At 49.5% G+C, this 23,128-nt stretch overlaps 2 protein-coding genes across 6 annotated transcripts in view; both read right to left on the bottom strand.

Annotated features, from left to right (window-relative positions):
* The window catches only part of LOC115079984 (PDZ and LIM domain protein 7-like), a 68,418-nt gene that overhangs the window by 5,252 nt on the left and 40,038 nt on the right, over positions 1–23,128 (bottom strand). For all 5 annotated transcript variants that reach the window (XM_029583978.1, XM_029583981.1, XM_029583979.1 and 2 more), the window contains 4 exons: positions 6,109–6,164; positions 5,183–5,423; positions 4,224–4,404; positions 1,606–1,726 (listed from right to left, as the gene is read on the bottom strand). In XM_029583978.1, coding sequence (XP_029439838.1) covers positions 1,606–1,726; positions 4,224–4,404; positions 5,183–5,423; positions 6,109–6,164 — 599 coding nt within the window. The remainder of the gene's footprint in view (positions 1–1,605; positions 1,727–4,223; positions 4,405–5,182; positions 5,424–6,108; positions 6,165–23,128) is intronic.
* LOC115079987 (PDZ and LIM domain protein 7-like) lies at positions 8,883–21,888 on the bottom strand. Its single transcript, XM_029583986.1, has 4 exons — positions 21,746–21,888; positions 15,863–16,017; positions 10,284–10,320; positions 8,883–9,064 (listed from the first exon to the last, which is right to left on the bottom strand). The coding sequence occupies exons 2-4, from the start codon at positions 16,002–16,004 to the stop codon at positions 8,968–8,970; spliced, it is 276 nt and encodes a 91-aa protein (XP_029439846.1). The 5' UTR covers positions 16,005–16,017; positions 21,746–21,888; the 3' UTR covers positions 8,883–8,967.

The raw sequence follows: 23,128 nt of genomic DNA, 5'->3' as shown, positions 1-23,128 counted from the left end.
CTGCTTTTCTAACTCCTGTCTGTGGTCTTCCTCTCTGCCTTCTCTCTGCATCATTTATTTTCCTGTTAAATGATTGTCTTTGTAGTCCTTCAGCTATTTCTTACTTTCTGTCCCCTTCTTCTTTCCTTTCTCAAACTAACCCTCCTCCCCGTCTCTTCTCACAATGGTGCTTTGAAAATTATGGGCCTTCCAGGCCTCTGCATCCCCAAAATATACACCCGCCCCATACCCTGTAATTTACACCCGCTCCCCAGCCTCACGGGGCCCTCCACTTTCTCTGTAATTTACACCCGCTCCCCAGCCTCACGGGGCCCTCCACTTTCTCTGTAATTTACACCCGCTCCCCAGCCTCACGGGGCCCCTCCACTTTCTCTGTAATTTACACCCCGCTCCCCAGCCTCAAGGGGCCCCTCACTTTCCCTGTAATTTACACCCGCTCCCTACCCTCGCAGGGCCCGCCCCTTTCCCTGTAATGTACACCCGCTCCCCAGCCTCGCAGGGTCCTCCACTTTCCCTGTAATTTACACCCGCTCCCCGGCCTCGCAGGGTCCTCCACTTTCCCTGTAATTTACACCCGCTCCCCAGCCTCGCAGGGGTCTCCACTTTCCCTGTAATTTACACCCGCTCCCCAGCCTCGCAGGGTCCTCCACTTTCCCTGTAATTTACACCCGCTCCCCAGCCTCGCAGGGTCCTCCACTTTCCCTGTAATTTACACCCGCTCCCCAGCCTCGCAGGGTCCTCCACTTTCCCTGTAATTTACACCCGCTCCCCAGCCTCGCAGGGTCCTCCACTTTCCCTGAAATTTACACCCGCTCCCCAGCCTCGCAGGGCTCTGTACACTACCAATAATTTTCAGAGCACAGCTGAACGCACATTGAAAATTCAGGTTGGGGTCAGCGGGTACTTTCAATACGCGGTCTTTAGTCTGACCCAAGCTGTTTTAAAATTACCCTTCCTGCATTTATGATGCTCTGCCAAGAGCAATTATGTTGGATTGGCAGAATAAGAGAGTTTGAAATAGACAAATAGCCTCAGTCTGGACAACCTTTCAGTCGATGTCAGCCCCTTTGCGGTACTCTTCTGTACTGCCAGATGACAGTGTCCATGGATGGGTGCCCAGAACCGAATGCCATCCTGGAACACACCTTATCCAGGGGCAGAGGATATCCTCATCCTGCTTCTGCCCCTGTTTAGGACATGCTAATATGTCCCGGTTACACTCTCATTCTCAGGACATTATCCTGTTTCACGTTAGTACATATCGTCCCCAAACTCTATGTTCTGCTCTAGATTCAGAATATGACACAGCCTGATGTCAATCCTTCCTCTATAACATCACCGAAGTCTTAACTAACTGTGCTCCCAGTACTACTGATCCCTGGGGGACCCCACATTCCACAGAGATTGCCACTTGTTCCTTATAACCCTCTGTAGCATCCCCTCAGCCAGTCCCTAACCTGTCTGAATGTATTATCATTAAAGACCATCAAAATCCAGATAAAATATCACTCAGGTTTCCCATATCACATTTGTTGCCCAGATTCTTGAAAACAACCAATAAGATTGGTCTGGAAGAGCTTGGTGTTCCTAATGCCATGCAGTTACCTCTCTCACAGTATGGCTGTCCCTCCTCCATGTAGAAGGCCTGGTTACGGATGGCAGTTTTACACGCTACACAAGTGAAGCATTGCACATGCCATGTCATCTTCAGGGCATGCATAATCTCCTGGACAGGAAATACAGAGAGTCAACCAGTCAAAAAGGCACCAGACTACAATCCCCCAATACAAACAACCAAAGTGTGCTCACACACACCATTCAGTGTATCCCCCACACGCATTGACCATGCACACACCATCATACATCCACATGCCAACCAAAGGCACCCACCAATCAAATGCAGGAGTGTTCGTATACACCAACCAAGGCACCCACTCTCACATAAGCACATGCCAAACAAGGCACCCACCACTCAACACAGGCAAAATCATGGGTATACAAATGCAGGAGTGTACCTATACACCAACCAAGGCACCCACTCTCACATAAGCACATGCCAAACAAGGCACCCACCACTCAACACAGGCAAAATCATGGGTGTACAAATGCAGGAGTGTACCTATACACCAACCAAGGCACCCACTCTCACATAAGCACATGCCAAACAAGGCACCCACCACAGGCAAAATCATGGGTGTACAAATGCAGGAGTGTACCTATACACCAACCAAGGCACCCACTCTCACATAAGCACATGCCAAACAAGGCACCCACCACTCAACACAGGCAAAATCATGGGTGTACAAATGCAGGAGTGTACCTATACACCAACCAAGGCACCCATTCTCACATAAGCACATGCCAAACAAGGCACCCACCACAGGCAAAATCATGGGTGTACAAATGCAGGAGTGTACCTATACACCAACCAAGGCACCCACTCTCACATAAGCACATGCCAAACAAGGCACCCACCACAGGCAAAATCATGGGTGTACAAATGCAGGAGTGTACCTATACACCAACCAAGGCACCCACTCTCACATAAGCACATGCCAAACAAGGCACCCACCACAGGCAAAATCATGGGTGTACAAATGCAGGAGTGTACCTATACACCAACCAAGGCACCCACTCTCACATAAGCACATGCCAAACAAGGCACCCACCACAGGCAAAATCATGGGTGTACAAATGCAGGAGTGTACCTATACACCAACCAAGGCACCCACTCTCACATAAGCACATGCCAAACAAGGCACCCACCACTCAACACAGGCAAAATCATGGGTGTACAAATGCAGGAGTGTACCTATACACCAACCAAGGCACCCACTCTCACATAAGCACATGCCAAACAAGGCACCCACCACAGGCAAAATCATGGGTGTACAAATGCAGGAGTGTACCTATACACCAACCAAGGCACCCACTCTCACATAAGCACATGCCAAACAAGGCACCCACCACTCAAACACAGGCAAAATCATGGGTATACAAATGCAGGAGTGTACCTATACACCAACCAATGCACCCACTCTCACATAAGCACATGCCAAACAAGGCACCCACCACTCGAACACAGGCAAAATCATGGGTATACAAATGCAGGAGTGTACCTATACACCAACCAAGGCACCCACTCTCACATAAGCACATGCCAAACAAGGCACCCACCACAGGCAAAATCATGGGTGTACAAATGCAGGAGTGTACCTATACACCAACCAAGGCACCCACTCTCACATAAGCACATGCCAAACAAGGCACCCACCACAGGCAAAATCATGGGTGTACAAATGCAGGAGTGTACCTATACACCAACCAAGGCACCCACTCTCACATAAGCACATGCCAAACAAGGCACCCACCACAGGCAAAATCATGGGTGTACAAATGCAGGAGTGTACCTATACACCAACCAAGGCACCCACTCTCACATAAGCACATGCCAAACAAGGCACCCACCACAGGCAAAATCATGGGTGTACAAATGCAGGAGTGTACCTATACACCAACCAAGGCACCCACTCTCACATAAGCACATGCCAAACAAGGCACCCACCACAGGCAAAATCATGGGTGTACAAATGCAGGAGTGTACCTATACACCAACCAAGGCACCCATTCTCACATAAGCACATGCCAAACAAGGCACCCACCACAGGCAAAAATCATGGGTGTACAAATGCAGGAGTGTACCTATACACCAACCAAGGCACCCACTCTCACATAAGCACATGCCAAACAAGGCACCCACCACGCAACACAGGCAAAATCATGGGTGTACAAATGCAGGAGTGTACCTATACACCAACCAAGGCACCCACTCTCACATAAGCACATGCCAAACAAGGCACCCACCACTCAACACAGGCAAAATCATGGGTGTACAAATGCAGGAGTGTACCTATACACCAACCAAGGCACCCACTCTCACATAAGCACATGCCAAACAAGGCACCCACCACAGGCAAAATCATGGGTGTACAAATGCAGGAGTGTACCTATACACCAACCAAGGCACCCATTCTCACATAAGCACATGCCAAACAAGGCACCCACCACGCAACACAGGCAAAATCATGGGTGTACAAATGCAGGAGTGTACCTATACACCAACCAATGCATTATATCCATAGGGCAGGCCTGTGGCTGACTCTGGCACCCAAGAACTGAAGCCATAAATTGGCATCAGACAGGCCCCCTCCCTGCAAACTCACGCCAGCAATTTTCTTCTTGCACTTGGCACAGTTGGGTGCATATCGCAGGTCGTGGCACTTAGGACAGTATATGGAGCCCTGCTCCTCAAAGAATCCTCCCTCATCCAGAACCTTCCGACAGTGGCAGCAGGTAAACTCCTCTGGATGGTAATAATGTCCCGATGCCAACAGGTAACGTCCTCTGTACAAGGGAACAGAAGAGCAGAGGTTTTATAAGTGAAGAGCAGCTTCTGCACCAGGGATAAAACAGTCCCAGCTCTAAAGCATTTTTTCTTACATTACGAGAAATACTCCAAAGCATGATGCAATAAAATCTCTCCCAAAAACCACCACCACCACCACCAGCAGCTCCCTCTTTGGGTCACATTACCTTTCATTATGACCATGTCCTCTGCATTTGAAAGCCACATCGCTCTTCTGCTGCATTTGCAGATAATCAAGGACAAATCAAAGGCATTCTTTTTAAATTAGGGAAATTGAAAACTTACAGCAGAGGTGATGCAAGCTTTATGTGCAGCAGCATCCGGATTTCCTCAGCTTCACAAGGGCGAGTGGCTTTCAAAGACTTTACTTTCCAATATTGCATTGGAAATTACATTTAAAAAGGGAATCAGTAAGATAGATCTTAGTGACTAACTGTGAACTCCATGAAAGAGAAATGCTGAGACAGGGCAGTGTCCCATCCCAGGAGGAGCACAAGTCCAGGTGCCTTCTCAGCGACCCCCTAAAGTCCTCTTCAGACTTTGTTTGCCCAGTTTACATCAAAAGCACAGACCCCATCACATCCCCGACTCAAGGGTTCCACCTCCAAACACAGCTTGCCTGCTCCACACACATCCCTATGGTAATGCTTAATCCCTGCCACATAAGAAAAATTACATTTATACAAGTCGTGCGCTTCTTTGGTGTAAAATCAGCGCGTGCTGCAATGTCCCCCAGTCAGCAGCAGCAGGGCTCACCGGATGATCTTCTTACACTGGTGACAGAGGGGGGTCCTACCACTGCCCTCAGGGGGCAGTTGAGCTGCTTGCACTATGGAGCTGCGGTTCTGCATTGGGGTCAGCGCGGCCGGCTGGCTGTGCTTCGTCAGCACTGTGCTGCTTTTATCCGGGGCATAGCGCTCAGCAAACGCAGGGTCAATGACCCAAGGTGGGCGAATCGCTGGCCCAGTGCTGCTGGCAAGTCTTGATCCTGGAGAGCCTGGAAATCAGAAAGGCAGAGTGACCACAGTGGGAAGTGCAGCGTGTCCTGAAGATCTCACATTCCCCAATGCGCTGCCCGAAGTCTGCACTGCTCTAACTACCCTCCCACACCAGAGGCGAAAATGGGAATGGGAAGGGGGAAATCAACTCTGGCCAGCAGAAAGTTACAGACATTGATGCAATCACATAGTAAAACACCAAAACTGGGCTATTCAGGCTAGCACTAAAGAAATGGTCTGTGTCCATTCAGCAAGATTCGGTATCTGAAACAGAAAGTTATCTGATGTCTTCCACAAGCTCCTCATCCACCCGCTCCCGTGCTTTCCTACTGTTTTACTCTTTTGTATTCCAGATCTGCCTTGGTATCGATTATGCAAAGGAATGGCAAAGGCCCTTGAAATGGTGGTAAATATGCTCTGCTTACATGCACTAAATAAGAACCGGCTGATCAGTAACAATATCCAGAACCAGAGTTCTGAAATATTTACAGCCCAGCATCACATTTACTGATAATCAAAGGAGCGGTCTTTCTGTACAATGCTGTGTACATCTGCTATGCACTCTACAAATGATGATTATAATAATAAAATTGCACCCAGATCCCAAGCAGCATGGCAGTTTCTAGGGCCCTGAAGATACATCTATACTGTCAAGTTCAGCAATCCTATGATATTTCTGCTTACCGGAAACAGCATCAGGGATGAAAGCAGGGACTGCACATCCACTCTTCAGCTCCTGCCTAGCATAAGAAAGAACCATCAGATCACACACCGAGCCAGTTTCACAAAGAAGATTCAGACAGTCAGCATATCCTGGCTACTCACACGATATGAGAGAGAGAGAGAGAGAGAGAGAGAAGGGGCAGACAGCATATCCTGGCTACTCACACAATATGAGAGAGAGAGAGACAGAAGGAGCAGACAGCATATCCTAGCTACTCACACAATATGAGAGAGAGAGAAGGGGCAGACAGCATATCCTGGCTACTCACACAATATATGAGAGAGAGAGAGAGAGAGAGAGAGAGAAGGGGCAGACAGCATATCCTGGCTACTCACACAACATGAGAGAGAGAGAGAGAGAAGGGACAGACAGTTAGCATATCCTGGCTACTCACACAATGAGAGAGAGAGAGAGAGAGAGAAGGGGCAGACACAGTTAGCACATCCTGGCTTGTCACAGGATGAGAGCGAGAGAAGGAATAGACAGTCAGCATATCCTAGCTACTCTCATGATGAGAGAGAGAGAGAGAGAGAGAGAGAGAGAGAAGGGGCAGACAGTCAGCATATCCTGGCTACTCACACGATGAGAGAGAGAGCGAGCGAGAGAGAAGGGGCAGGCAGTCAGCATATCCTGGCTACTCACACAATGAGAGAAAGAGAAGGGGCAGACTGCAGGCATACTCAGGCTACTTACAGGATGAGAGAAAGAGAGAAGGGGCCAACTGTCAGTGCATCCCAGCCATTTACAGGATGAAAGAGGGAGAGGAGAGACTGTCAGTACATCCTGGCCACTCACAGGATATGAGAGAGAGAGAGAGAGAGAGACACAGACTGTCATAGTTGCAGGATGAGAGTGTTGTTGCATGAGTAGGAACTGTGGGTATGTGTCTATACCCTCATATTTCTTACGGGATGCTCTCTCTAGCACCAGTCTGCAGCCAGCTGACCCTGTGCCTTTCCAATCTGCAGCCAGATGACCCTGTGCCTTTCCATTCCCGATGTTGAACCTAAACTTTTTAAATTAGTTTTGCATGATCTTGAAGTGGCTTGCTCTGAAATAGTAGTGGCCTGAGCAAAGATGCAAGGTGACTGACAGCGTTATGTAGGTGTAGTGTTTCATCACAACGTAACGATGCGCTATTCGTCTAATCTAGAACTATTTCCCACTGTAGGATGAATCGGAGCTGGAAGGTCGTGCTGCTCATGGACTTCTTGTATTCTATATTATCATCGTGTTTGATATTTGTTTTTTATGTTGATGCTGAGTTCAATAAAAATTTGATTACAAAATAAAATTTTAATCCCTGGTTCTCCTTAGTAGTTGTACCCATTTTCCACAGTAAATGAAACTGCCCAAGCCTCTCATTTGTCCAGAAGAGAGTGTAAGCTCCAACCACAGACTGTCTCATGTGTAATTGTACAGGTCAGACCTGGCCTCAAGATTTGGGGATGCCAAGCAACAGCCCACATGTGCACCTAAGCAGGGAAGGTACAACAAGCTCGCTCATTCCAGCCATGTTACAAACGCGCCAATGGAGGAACGCTAGCAAAATAAGCCTCTCTCCTAATGCAAGTGCACTTGAATTCATTTAGTACCAAGCCCAGCAGGGCATCCTTGTAGCTCCAGGATGAGGATATAGATAAATAAGGTACAAGGCATAGAGAATGGCTCAGGTCTTTTGCACATTTACTTACACACAGCAGCTGACATTCCACCGCAGGTCAGCCATCTGCCAAGGTGTGAGCTCATCGCGGCTGCCCCAGCCCCTCCCCCACCCCTGGTTTCGGAGCAGCAGTTTTCCCTGCCAGGATACCTCTGAGTCAGCATCGACGATCAGGAGGAGGCTGTTCCATTCCAGAGGAAAAACCCACAACATTCCTCTGAGCTGAGCTACGTCAATGCCAGGCCAAGGCAGGATAGGGGGGGGGGGGGAGGGGAGCGGCGTTCCCACAGCTCCCAGAGTACGCTACAGCACCAATACAACCCAGAAAGGGGAGGAGAGCATGTACAGAACTGACCACGGAGGAAGCCCAGTGACTCCAGGTTTCAGGAGATCTGCAAGGAATATGCATGAAAGATTTGCATGCACATCAAGGTGGATATCCTGAAAACCAGGTCTGTTTGTGGCACTCTGGGACGGGAGTTGCCTACCCCTGGTTCTGGAAAATAGCCCCACGAGGCCTATGGCAAAGCTGCAAACCGGTTGGGTTTTTAGGAGATGAGAGATTTGCCTGCACACTACCTCAGTTGTACACAAATATTTTATACATACTCATTCCGGATATCCTGAATACCCAACCTGTTTGCAGCCCTCAAGGACCGGAACTGCACATCCCTAGTCTATGAACATTTGCATCCTGCCATCCAGGCAGCCCCCAGCACAATAACCTTTCCCATCAAACAGCTACACAATCAGCCCCAGTCCCAGGCAACAGGGGCCTTCCAGCCAAGGGCAGCATGGAAGTCCAGGTGTGTGAAACCACAATGCTGACCCTGGCTGTGAAGTGGGACACAGTCAGACTCTACCCCCCTGCCCCAACACACAGTCACACACAGTCAGTCACAGTCAGTCAGTCACACACACACACACACAGTCAGTCACACACACACACACACACACAGTCAGTCACAGTCAGTCACACACACACACACAAACTCCACAATTAGCCCACAGAAAGTATCAGGTCTCTCTCTCCCCCCTCAAGCAGTGCCACAGACAAACTTCACTGCAACGTTTAAGCTCCAGCTTTTGGATTTAATAACAGACTTTACAAGCTGCAGTAAAAGGCAAAGGAAGGGGAGAACGACGGCCCCTTCCCTCAGAGGTTGACGTTAAGAGAACAAGCAGATCGGCCATGGTGCCAGTCACGCAGTTTGGTGTAGCGCGGGCTCTGCAGCTCCGTGATAAACTTCTCCCTGCAGGTTGGAAGGGAACGAGACACACAAAAGAGAAATGGAGAAGACAGAGCAAGAGAAGCAGGTCACGTTGTAGAAGAGATGAGAATGAGCAGAGTTCGGTAACAAGAAATGGCTTCAAACGTCCCAGACGGAGGAAGAAACCTGTCAGGAGCTGCATGCAGAGCAGGAGCGGGGACGCATCCTCACGTTACCCCCACTTTGCTTCAGAGGTATAACCAGGGGTTAGCAATGCTTGCATTTGCACCTTCTCCCCCCCCCCCCCCCCCCCTCTGCTCCTTTCCGCAGACTGCAGCAGTGGCGGAGACACTCAGGACCTTCAGAACAGGTCCATGTCTAGCAGCACAGGGGCACTCAAGCAGCTTTCTCCTGTCCTGCCCCTGTGATACCGCTGGGTGGGGAAAGGGCACCTGGCAGAGCTCCTGTGCCCCCACACACCACTGCTTTGCTTGCTACCTCCAGGAAGGGCAGCAGGAATGCTGGGGCCCATTTCAGTCAGAGCCTATTCTAGGGCAAATGATGCCCTGGGTGGAAATAGCAGATGGACCCCATCCCCCCCACTTCTTCCTCCCTCCAGGCATTTGCTCTCCCCCCCCTTCATTCTCTGACATTGCTTCCCTCCCTTTCCCCACCACCCCTCTCTCCAAGCACTCTTTCCCCCTTCTACTGCCTCCCTCCAGATATTTGGTCTGTCCTTCCGAGGGGAGGTGGCAAGTTCCCAGGCTGGGCCTCTACAGGTCCTTCCTCTTCCCATAAGGGCAGATGCAACATGGATCCTCTTCCTTACTACTGGCCGCTACTCCTCCTCCCTGCCCTGCCCCTCCCTGGCCTGGCCAGCATTCCTCCTGGCTCCACTGACATTGGCTCTGTCAAGGTCTGTGCTGCTGGAGATTCCAGTGCAGCTGGCCTGGGAACCCCTATACCTTTAAGAGGACAGACTCAGAGGGGATTTTATAATATCGCAGCTAATTGGCCTTGCTTCTCCTGCACCATCTACCAGAGCTGTGCTGGCTGCTGCAGGAGAAGGCAGGATACCGGTGATGCCTCTCATATCACAGCAGCCAGGTCAACAGCTCAGCTCGTCCTACCCCAAAGGCGGCACTAGTTCACTAGTTTCAGTGAACCCCACCCCCAGTTTGTGGTACAATGAGCTAGAGGACTAACTTGCCAACATATTTAGACTCTAGCAGGCAGAAGCACATAAGCTACATCACCTTACCTGGACTGTTTCATGTGCTCATCAGAGGGGTCTTGCACTGAAGCAAAGCATGGAGAGAAAAGGAGGAAGAGGTAAGGCTGGAGAGGTAGGAAGACCCTGCACCCCAAGACTGAGCTGAGATTAGCTGTCAGGGGCTACGCGAATCCAACCACACTCGCTTCCTCCCAAATTTTAGGGAAAAGGCATCAACTTGCGTGACTGATCCAAGAGTATCATAGGAGGGCTGATGCTTTCTCCAGAAACAAGAATTTCAGCTTATGGTGCACAGTGCCAGGGTCTGTCCTGGAGTGCAGAGTGGCACAATTAGTTCAGGATTTACTACAAGTTGCACACAGGTGCCAGTCCCGAACCCCAAGAAGTTACAATCCTAGGGGGTACCAGAGGCCAAAAGAGATAAAAGCAAGGTCACAAGGAGGGAAAGTGGAGAGAGTCCTCGAGACGAGCACTCGTGGATATTGGCAGCTCTGGGGATTCCTGAGCCTGAACCAACAAAGATTAACCACAAAATACCACAAGGCAACAAAGAGAACAGAATCCCTTTCCCTCCTTGTGCGTTATAGGTTCTCACCTCAAAAAACCCCAGAAGAAGTAAAAGAAGTGGGCTCCCCCGTAGTCTGGAAATAACCCCTGCAGAGCCAGGCCCTCTGATTAGGAAGTGTGTTAAGTGCTCAGGAAAGCAGCAGTGAGCGGGAGCCCTGGATGCAAACCTTTCCCAATCCAGACAAAATCTGATGCTGCACAATTTGGAAAGAAAAACTGGCTAGACTGGAATAGGACAGCAGAAGGTCAGACTGACCAGGTATCCTGCCTTTCCTGTGTCTCTCCCAGTCCATGCTCTGGTGTCCCGCTCCAGGAACCGGTGCAGCCCTGTCTGGACTCACCACGATGTTCTGCTGCCCCAGAATCCAAGGACTCAATCTGTGGGGGAGGGGACTGGCTAGCTCAGTATCCTGCCTTGCAGTCCTGCACAGCTCCTGGGGGTGATGTACCTAGATCCCAGGACCCTTGGCATCAGTTTTGACATAAAGCACTCCTCCTCCCTCTTTTCTAAGTTATAGATTGGGATGGCCATATCCCAATAATGTACAATAGATGTAGCATATATATATGCAAAAAATAATCCCATTTATAGATACACAATGCCGGATTCCGTATTAGGCATCACAACCTAGGAAAAGGACCCTTGTAGACAATACATTGAAATCCTCAGCTCACTGCAGTGCAGCAACCAAAAAACCAATCAGAATGCTAGGGATGATGAATAAACCCGAAGTTATCATATTGCTCCTGATTCAACCTATGGGGCAACTGCATCTTGTGTGCCGTTCTGATCACCGCTTGTCAAAAAAAGATAAAGCAGAAGAAGAAAAGGTGCAAGGAAGGTGACAAAATGACAAAGGGGATGGAACGATTCCCTGCGCAGGCGAGGGCTCTTCAGCTTGAAAAGAGACGACGAGAGGGTAAATAGGAAATGAGTATTTACCCTTTCAAATAATACTTGGGCTTAGACAATTTACAATTCATCTGTGGAATTTGTTGCCAAAGAATGGAGTCAAGTTTTAAAAAGGTTTAGGAAGTTTCTGGAGGACAATCAGTCAGGAAGAGTTGGGTCTTGCCCAACATTTGGAATCTGTGGATGCTTCTGAGATTCCAGGATTGGCTCGGGGCAGGGGGAAGATCAGTCTGGGCCAGCATGGCACTTCTCATACTCTAATGCGAGGTGAACAAGGAGCTATGAAGCTGCAGTCAGGGAAGTTCAAAAGAAACCGAAGGGTGGTAGATGCCTGGAATAGCCAAGCAGCAGAGGTGCTGGCAGTCAACTGTGCCATTTTAAACCTGCTTGGGACAGAGTGCAGGGGTAAGGATGTGGGGATGGGAGCAGGAGATAAGTAGAAGAAAGGACAGAAGGGGACTCGAGTGATCAGAGGGCCAGAAAGGGAAGACTGCAGAGAGGAGCAGTGCGGCTACATCAAGCTCCCAAGAAGGTGCAGAGTGGCCATGGTTACAACCCCAACATCAACGTCCACTGGAAGAAGGGGAAGATACCACTTGCTTTGGGCAAAAACCTAATAGGTTTGGGTGATTATTATAAAGCTTGGTGGTAAGATATGGGGGGGAGTGTGAGTGTTTGATGAAATGCAGGAAGCTAAGAATAGTTGAAAGAGCCCAGCGGCAGAGGTTGGTGGAGGCCAGTGCTTAGGACAGATAGCGAGAGCCGTGGTAGGAACGGGCTTGATCTGGGCAGAGGGAAGGGAGGGAGCTGGTGCTGCTTTACGTACAGGAATTGTTATTCTCATCTACCTGAAGGGTTAGAAACCTGAGAGGAAGGCCAATGAGCTAAAAAAAGGGGCAGGGTGGGGGCAAGACTTAAATTTAACATCAGCACTAGCCAGGTAGAGTTATCCAGCCAGCAGGCCTGAAGGTACCTGTCCCCCAGCCCCACCCTGATCCCTTTATAAAAAGGTATTCACCAAATCCCAAAGTGCAATAAAGCTGAGGATTCACCTCACTCCAGGGATGGAGCCAGATTTCAGGCAGGTAAAGTTTCCTCGTTCTGATCAGGGATTCTCATTGTGAATAATTAACCCTAACATGCCAGGAGCTCTCAGCTAGATTTGCATTAGTATTCAGCCCAACCACTTACTTCGGGGGTTCAGAAGCTGGGGAGTCTTGACTCCCACTCAGCCTGCTAGGTTTTCCTTTCAGTATTCAAAAGCCCAGTGAGTGGCAGAGTTACCTGGAGAATTTTGGCCACAGGGTATTCAGCTAAGGCCTGATGAACGTTCAGCTCAACCTCCTAACATCTGCTTGCTGAACACTGAGCTCTGCGTTACTATGTTACTGAAAAGGGATACAACTACTTGAGTGATGAATAACAAAAAGAATCAACGTAAACAGACTTGGTAACAAAGTTATTGTAGGGAGATGTGGGAACAGTTCACGAAGCTGGCTTTCCTCTTCCAGTCAGGAAAGAATGGTTGTAAGTACTGGATGGACAACAAGGCGAGGTTCCACGTGTAGGACGGGCCAGGGTCACCCAGAAAAGGAGCACTGCTTCCCTATCCGAGGCAGAAACGTGAATGACACCTTCAGACCTTACTGTGGCTGCTTACTCTCTTTGTAGCACGCAATCAGGAATTAAGAAGGAATAAAAAGCTTTTCATTATTTCCCACTGTTAGCCCAGACATGGCTCCAGGAGGATTTATATCCCGTTTGACATGGACTGTATGCTGACTTTGTGGCATAAGTGAGGCCCACTGTGACCCTTTGCCCCTGAGCCAGACCCACCCAAATACGTGCAATGGGAGATGTGGTCCTCAGACTTCAGGCTCACTGCTGCTTCCGAAGAAGCCCATGGTACCTTGGGCACCCACAGCCAAAACACAGGCTTTGAGCTTCTCTTGATTGAGCTAGCATGGGACCTGGTGACATTGATGACAGTCCTTAGGTGATGATCCACAATGATCTCTATGCCCTCGATTGGCAGGTGCCTTTGTACAGCTCCACCCTAACTACGGCCACACCATGGCTAAGGACTGCTGGCAACATGGGGGAATTACAGCAGATAGTCCCAAATGGTCCACTCAGTCTGCCCAGCAAGCTGCTACACCATGCAGGGTCCCTCTCATCATCTTGCCACGCCATGCAGAAGTGTTATACCGAAAGTTACCACGTTTCCCACTTCTTCATGTCCATCCTCTAGATACCAGGGATCCTCTGTGTTTATCCCACACCCTTTTGAATTCCATCCTTGTCTTCACAATCTCTTCCAGGAAGGCATTCCAGGCATCCACCATGCTTCCCATGAAGAAATACTTCCTGAGTCTGCCCCTTTGGAGCTTCATATCATGTTCCCTAGCTTCCCTTCCATTTTAAAAGGTTTGATTTATGTGCATCGTTAATACCTTTCAGGTATGTAATCTGCATCAAATCCCCCTCCCCTGCACGGTATACATATTAAGGTCCTCCATTATCATCGCATACGTCTTTCTGTGCAGACTCCCTTTGAGCCATCTCTAGCCACTCTCTGTCCTTTTTGAGATACAATCTCCAGAACTGAACACAGTATTCCAGGTGAGGCCTCACCAATGAAGCTTATAGAGGGATTATCACCTCCGCACTGCCTTGTCACATTGCTTCACTACTTTTAGATCATCAGATCAGACACTATCACCCTGAGGTCTCTGTCCTGGTCCATGCAAATCAGTCTCTTGCCCCCATCATGTACAGCTAATTTGGATTATTACTCCCCAAATGCATGATTCAGCACTTCTTGGCATTGAATCCCAGATGCCAAACTTCCAACCACTCCTCGAGCTTTCTGAGAGCACTTTTCATTCTCTCCACTCCTTCAGGCGTGTCCACTCTGTTGCAGATCTTTGTGTCATCCACAAAAAAAAAACCCTGTACCCTATAAAGAATCCTTCCTCTGTCTTGGATGTGTATGCAGGCTCCCAAACCTGCCGTGGAGACGCCACAGGCAGTCAGGTATTCAGGATATCCACAATGAATATGCTTGAGCTAAATTTACATAAACTGAGCAAATTTATCTCATACACCCTGAAAACCAGACTGGTATGGGAAGCTCCAGAACACACAGCAGCTCCTTTAGGTTAGGAGGAAATGTTGCTTAGGAAAACTATTCTAAAGGCAACAGAGTTAGCAGTGTGACCATTAGAAATACTTATTTTTGGAGAATGCTTAACACTTGTGGATGACTCTGTCCTTTAGTGAAGGATGACATGGAAAAAGCAGCAGGAGATCTAAGCAACCATAGGTGTTAGAAACAAACAAACACTCTTCCATACTCAAACAATCCATAAAACAAGAAATGAGGCTTACACGAAGCATTGTCCACATACTAATGGAATCATATACTGAAATAATTCAGTTAGCATGGTCACTAATCAAAGGACAGAGATTTATCTTGTGGTCCACTCAGTTATAACCATTTACCATTAGCTATAATAGTTCTATAAAAAAAACTCATAGGAGAAAAGCAGGAAGTCACCTCGCCTGTGCTGCAGCCTCGAGGAGGGGCGGATACTGTACTGCCGTTTGTCCCTACTGCTCCATGCTAAGTATAAGGATCTAAGGGTTTAGGACAGCAGAGGAATTTCTTTTTTGCCTGTTGAATTTTATATACATTTTGAAAATGTAAAATGAAATCTATTACAGCACTAATGGTAAACGATTATAATTAAGTGGAGAACAAGTTAAATCTCTGTCCTTTGATGGTTGATTCTTGAGCCCATTAGGATGTGGAGAGTACTCTTATTATTTTATGGACGTTTGGGCTTCTTGTTGAGTGGATGATCATCTTATGTTCTTATGCAGTCTGTCGGATACTAAGGCTGCAGAAGAGAAGGAGCTTGGATACAGACAAAGCAAGGAGGAATGGTGCTGGACTTTCAGACACTTTATTTAAAACATGGGAACTGGCTCAGATTCTCTCAGATCTCTCTTGAGTTTGTCTCCCATTCCAGCAGCTGTCCAAGGAAGCTGCTCTTCCCCAGACGTTTGTTACCACGTTCGGCTCTACCCACCACGTCTGAAACAACCCCCACCAAAAACTTACTGAACTCTGTGCCTGTGAGGTGGGCGAGGATGCGGAAGGAGCGGGATTGGGTGGTGCCAGTCCGGGGATGCCAATCTTCTGTATCCTCAATAAGTCGCTTTTTGCTGGAATCATTGGGGAGGAAGGCCGGGGTGCTCTCCATTCTCAGAGAGTGCCTGGGACAGCAGAGGGGCATTTATGTGGCGGAGGGTGCACTACATGCCCAGCACCAAACAGCAGACTCTGGGCTGCCCAGTCTGCATGCATTGTACAGTCTCCTATGCACCAGTCACAAGCTCAGCATCGGGGGATTCATGCAGACAAGGAAGGGGCACTATTTACAATAGGAATCAGTACCATTCAGGGACTTTTTCTTCACAGCTCTGCACTTAAGTGTACAAACTGCAGCAGCTGCTCCAGACTTAGAAAAATTTCAGATGGAAAGGTACTGTCCAAAGTTTAACAAGCACTTTCAGGAGCCAGTGCTGCCTCCTGCAGGGGTTAGGGAGTGTGAACTAGCCTGCTGCATGTATAAAGCACACGCGACACTCCTGATGTCACCAACATCTGGAACGGAGCAGAGAAAGCACATGGAGCAAGCTCTTACTCATGTTGTCACCATGAACAAAGGCAGAAAGCCAAAAAATGCTTCAATCACCACAGCCACAGAATTACAGGGGGTGGGAGGTAGAAAGAAAACTAAAAGCTCTCGTTCCTAAAAGAAAAATTACTCTGGCTAGAAAGATGCAAAGGAAGTTCGGGAATGCTGGAACGTACAAATATTTGAAAAATTGTCCATTTCTGTTTTGCACACTGCCTCGTCTTCGCTCCCCTATCAAAAGATGCTAAATAAATATTCAGCATTACATGCAGCACTTAGTCTGATCTGGACAGTACAGGAAACAATGATCCAGGGTCACCCATAGGCAAATGGCTGTTCTAGCTGGTATTGGGCGGTTGTGGTTTTTGGGATGGGGAGGGCTGTATGGGTACGCGTATTGAGCTGATAATTGATAACCGCTCTGATGGGTTTGTATCTTGTTATGGCCTCATTTTATTTTGTCAATTGTGCTAGGACACTATCAATAAATATTGATTTAAACAAAAAAATAACAGGCCTGAGTTGAGTGTGCAGTGACAGCGCTCACTCGCATTTTCATTTGCGCACTTAAGATCTGCCCTCTGAAGAGGAGATGGAACTCGTAAGCCAATTATGTGAGGATTTTTAAAGTGAATGTGTCAGCATAAGTTTATTTTGCAAATCCGCAGTAAAGTCTGCACCTACAACGCCACGCTTGGTGGGCGGGCTATCCCACTCTGCCTGCAGTTCTTACAGCGACCTCGCGGCAGGCCAAGAGAACCAGGTTTTGCCAAATATTTGTTTTTACAGCGGGTACTATTCAGGTTTTGTCCCCATTATTTGCACTGCAAAAATAAAAAATATATATATATGCGAATGGAGCGTCATGGTAGCAAAGCTTGTGAAGAACAGGAAAGTGCACACAGACAGTCAGAAGGGGCTGCACGCAGTGTCTAGGAGAGAGAGAGTTACTCTCCCTCCCTGAGAGCACAGAGGGGCAGAATGCAAGCTCCCCCCTCATCATGCACTGTTCCTCCCCCTACCACTGCCATGCACGCTCCAGATATCATCCGCTCCTGCCAATCAGTCCATGCACTCTTACTTATCATCCAGATAATATGTAGAGAGTGCTGCAGGACTCAGACCGTACACAGCCTCTTCATGCAGGGGTGCAAATGCTGGGGCGTGACCTTTTGCCTCCACTGTGTGAGCACCAGTGCTGTGAGACCAGAAAGAATGAAGACCATGAAGCCAGATACGCAGAGCGAGGAACCTCAGAAGACCTGCCACCAACCTTTCCCCATCAGCGAAAATCCCAGGACATCTCACCACAGTGACTTCAACATGCACATCTGCCCCACCATGGAGCAGGAACATTGCAGGCAGCAGCGATGCAGCACAGGCAGCAATGATGGAAGCTTTACAAACATCCTTCCCACCACAGAACAGGTCCAGCACAGGCCCCAATTGTGCAAGCATCCCTCACACACACCCAGAAAAGGTGCAGCAAGGCAGCAATGATGCAAGCTTCCCTCACATACACAGGCAGCAGCAGTGGTGCGAGCTTCCCTCACGTACACAGGGAGCAGCAGTGGTATGAGCTTCCCACACACACTGCCCCACCACAGAGCAGATACAGCAGTGGTGCAAGCTTCCCTCACATACACAGGGAGCAGCAGTGGTATGAGCTTCCCACACACACTGCCCCACCACAGAGCAGATACAGCAGTGGTGCAAGCTTCCCTCACATACACAGGGAGCAGCAGTGGTGCGAGCTTCCCTCACGTACACAGGGAGCAGCAGTGGTATGAGCTTCCCACACACACTGCCCCACCACAGAGCAGATACAGCAGTGGTGCAAGCTTCCCTCACATACACAGGGAGCAGCAGTGGTATGAGCTTCCCACACACACTGCCCCCACCACAGAGCAGATACAGCAGTGGTGCTATGAGCTTCCCACACACACTGCCCCACCACAGAGCAGATACAGCAGTGGTGCAAGCTTCCCTCACATACATAGGCAGCAGCAGTGGTATGAGCTTCCCACACACACTGCCCCCACCACAGAGCAGATACAGCAGTGGTGCAAGCTTCCCACACACACTGCCCCACCACAGAGCAGATACAGCAGTGGTGCTATGAGCTTCCCACACACACTGCCCCACCACAGAGCAGATACAGTAGTGGTGCAAGCTTCCCACACACACTGCCCCACCACAGAGCAGATACAGCAGTGGTGCAAGCTTCCCTCACATACATAGGCAGCAGCAGTGGTATGAGCTTCCCACACACACTGCCCCCACCACAGAGCAGATACAGCAGTGATGCTATGAGCTTCCCACACACACTGCCCCACCACAGAGCAGATACAGTAGTGGTGCAAGCTTCCCACACACACTGCCCCACCACAGAGCAGATACAGCAGTGGTGCAAGCTTCCCTCACATACATAGGCAGCAGCAGTGGTATAAGCTTCCCACACACACTGCCCCACCACAGAGCAGATACAGCAGTGGTGCAAGCTTCCCACACACATTGCCCCACCACAGAGCAGATACAGCAGTGGTGCAAGCTTCCCACACACACTGCCCCACCAGAGAGCAGATACAGCAGTGGTGCTATGAGCTTCCCACACACACTGCCCCACCACAGAGCAGATACAGCAGTGGTGCTATGAGCTTCCCACACACACTGCCCCACCACAGAGCAGATACAGCAGTGGTGCAAGCTTCCCTCACATACATAGGCAGCAGCAGTGGTATGAGCTTCCCACACACACTGCCCCCACCACAGAGCAGATACAGCAGTGGTGCAAGCTTCCCACACACACTGCCCCACCACAGAGCAGATACAGCAGTGGTGCTATGAGCTTCCCACACACACTGCCCCACCACAGAGCAGATACAGTAGTGGTGCAAGCTTCCCACACACACTGCCCCACCACAGAGCAGATACAGCAGTGGTGCAAGCTTCCCTCACATACATAGGCAGCAGCAGTGGTATGAGCTTCCCACATACACTGCCCCCACCACAGAGCAGATACAGCAGTGGTGCAAGCTTCCCACACACATTGCCCCACCACAGAGCAGATACAGTAGTGGTGCAAGCTTCCCACACACACTGCCCAACCTCAGAGCAGATACAGCAGTGGTACGAGCTTCCCACACACACTGCCCCACCACAGAGCAGATACAGCAGTGGTGCTATGAGCTTCCCACACACACTGCCCCACCACAGAGCAGATACAGCAGTGGTACGAGCTTCCCACACACACTGCCCCACCACAGAGCAGATACAGCAGTGGTGCTATGAGCTTCCCACACACACTGCCCCACCACAGAGCAGATACAGCAGTGGTGCTATGAGCTTCCCACACACACTGCCCCACCACAGAGCAGATACAGCAGTGATGCTATGAGCTTCCCACACACACTGCCCCACCACAGAGCAGATACAGTAGTGGTGCAAGCTTCCCACACACACTGCCCCACCACAGAGCAGATACAGCAGTGGTGCAAGCTTCCCTCACATACATAGGCAGCAGCAGTGGTATAAGCTTCCCACACACACTGCCCCACCACAGAGCAGATACAGCAGTGGTGCAAGCTTCCCACACACATTGCCCCACCACAGAGCAGATACAGTAGTGGTGCAAGCTTCCCACACACACTGCCCAACCTCAGAGCAGATACAGCAGTGGTGCTGTGAGCTTCCCACACACACTGCCCCACCACAGAGCAGATACAGCAGTGGTGCTGTGAGCTTCCCACACACACTGCCCCACCACAGAGCAGATACAGCAGTGGTGCAAGCTTCCCACACACACTGCCCCACCACAGAGCAGATACAGCAGTGGTGCTATGAGCTTCCCACACACACTGCCCCACCACAGAGCAGATACAGCAGTGGTGCAAGCTTCCCACACACACTGCCCCCACCACAGAGCAGATACAGCAGTGGTGCAAGCTTCCCACACACACTGCCCCACCAAGAGCAGATACAGCAGTGGTGCAAGCTTCCCACACACACTGCCCCACCACAGAGCAGATACAGCAGTGGTGCAAGCTTCCCACACACACTGCCCCCACCACAGAGCAGATACAGCAGTGGTACGAGCTTCCCACACACACTGCCCCACCATAGAGCAGATACAGCAGTGGTGCAAGCTTCCCTCACACACTGCCCCACCACAGAGCAGATACAGCAGTGGTGCAAGCTTCCTACACACACTGCCCCCACCACAGAGCAGATACAGCAGTGGTGCTATGAGCTTCCCACACACACTGCCCCCACCACAGAGCAGATACAGCAGTGGTGCTATGAGCTTCCCACACACACTGCCCCACCACAGAGCAGATACAGCAGTGGTGCAAGCTTCACACACACACTGCCCCCACCACAGAGCAGATACAGCAGTGGTGCAAGCTTCACACACACACTGCCCCCACCACAGAGCAGATACAGCAGTGGTGCAAGCTGCACACACACACTGCCCCACCACAGAGCAGATACAGCAGTGGTGCAAGCTGCACACACACACACACACACACTGCAACCAGCAGAGGTGGAAACGCTCCCAATTCTGCCCTTCTGAACCTAGTCTAAGGTTAGTTCACTCCTGTTGAAAAGGTGTAAAACGCCAAGTGATCCAAGCCTTGGTTGTTTTGGTCCTCACATCACACAGGCCAGTGAATATTAGTCCCAAGCAAAGAGAAAGGCATTCATTCTCCGCTGCCCTGTGCTCATCCTGATCCTTTCCCTTGGAGTTGGCTCAGTTCTTAAGCTGCCTGGGTGTTAGGCCATCTTCTCCCTTCCAAAACCAAGCTCCCTCCCCACAGCAGTGTCTGACCCTATGCAAAGCCTGGAACTGCCTCGGAGAAGGAATGTAAGGGCCAACTCATCCCCAGGTCACTGCCAGAGGTGATTCAGGCCTGGTTTTGCCCCGCTGCATGCATGGAATTATAATTCTGATTATTCCACTGAGTTTCCTCAGATCCGCCTGCACGCAATGGGGCAAAACCAGGCCCGGATCAGTCTGCTCAGCCAGGGCTGAGCTGGAGCCCCTTATTCTAAGGGGCAGAGTGCATGCAGCCAGTACTGCCAGCTTCGGCACATGTGAGAACTGAACAACTACACTGCCTTCTCCCTGGGGGACACGGAGGACTGGCATCACTTCCTCTAATTGGGGGTTGAGAGGCAGGGCTGGGTGCTGGCATCATTTGGGATTTGCTGGAGGGGCATCAGCAGATATTTGGCTAGAGAACATGATTCATGCCACACACACAGAGAAACATGCAGAGAAAAGGAGGATAAAGCTTACTGACTTTTCTAGACTCTCCACCTGCAGACAGGAAGGAAGAGAAAGAACTCAGATTAAAAGAATAGTTCATAAAAGCAGAAGAAGCGAAACTGCAAACTCGGGAGCTAGAGCTCATCTCTGCTGCTAGCACACATCCAGCTTCCAAATGCCCACCCAAGGCTCAGACCACGAAGCCGCCGCAGCTGTCCTGCCTCCCTGTCCAGAGTCGGACTGCAAAACAAGTCTTGGGGCAGGAGAATGACAGAGAAAAATCCAAATATAGCCACAGATCAGATGACGTCCCACCAAGTATGGCATTACCAGTAACCTACACCCCATGCTGATCTGATGAATAAGCACATCCTGAGAGACAGCAGGAATATGGCGCCCCCCAGTACATACCCCTTATACCAGTCACTGACAGAGCCAAGACAGAAGGTACATCCCCATCATACCAAGACTCCACATACATGTACAGCCTCTATAGCTCCTTCCTGGAATTAACACAGCCCCAGGACAGATCCGCTCCTCCATAAACTCACCTGTCCCTCCCCAGCCACTTTTCATGGATCTACTGTCAGGTATCCTTAATGGACCCTATATTGCGGGGATTTAACAATGATGAATCTTATTTCCTGGTGCTGACTGACTTCTTGGCAGCCTTTGACACTGCTGACCATACTCTTCTATGCCATCAGTTGAGAACAATTGGAATTGGTGGTGTTGTAATGAAATGTTTCACCTCCTTCCTATCAAGAAGGTCATTCCAAGTCAAACTAGACAAGCACATGTGTGACATCTTCCCGATTGACACGGGTGTCCTCCAGGGTTCAGCACTATCTGTAACTCTATTCAACATCTATACGCTCCCGCTCTGTAACCTACTATCTGCCCTAGGAATCGCCTTCTACTTATATGCCGATGATATTCAGTTCTATATACCATGCACCATTTCCGTTGAGAATACAGTGCGGATTTTGGCTTCACATATGAAGGATATCCAACACAAACTATCCATCTCAAACTCTCTAAATACTAAAAAAACTGAAAACATTCTGTTAAGAAGAAATCACCCAACAACATCCCTGCAAACACTAGACCTGGGTAATTTCAACATTACACCTTCAGACCAAGTGCGGGATTTAGGAATACAGATTGGTGAGAATCTAACTATGGAAAAACAAGTAAATAAATTAATCAAACCAGGCTATGCGAAACTACAATTATTACATATAAACGGAAACCTTTGCTGACTCATGCAGAAGTCTACAAACCCTCATTTTTTCAAAGACTATTGCAACTCCCTTCTACTCAGGCACCTAAAGGCCTTATTAAAAAAAACTACAACTACTACAAAACGCTGCAGGATCCAGGAAATTCGATCACATCTCACAATCACTGATAGCTC

The sequence above is a fragment of the Rhinatrema bivittatum genome, chromosome 18 (genome assembly GCF_901001135.1).
Source record: "Rhinatrema bivittatum chromosome 18, aRhiBiv1.1, whole genome shotgun sequence".
In the NCBI taxonomy this organism is placed as follows: domain Eukaryota; kingdom Metazoa; phylum Chordata; class Amphibia; order Gymnophiona; family Rhinatrematidae; genus Rhinatrema; species Rhinatrema bivittatum.
Note: the sequence above shows the minus strand (reverse complement) of the source record. Positions and strands in the feature narration are given on the sequence as shown.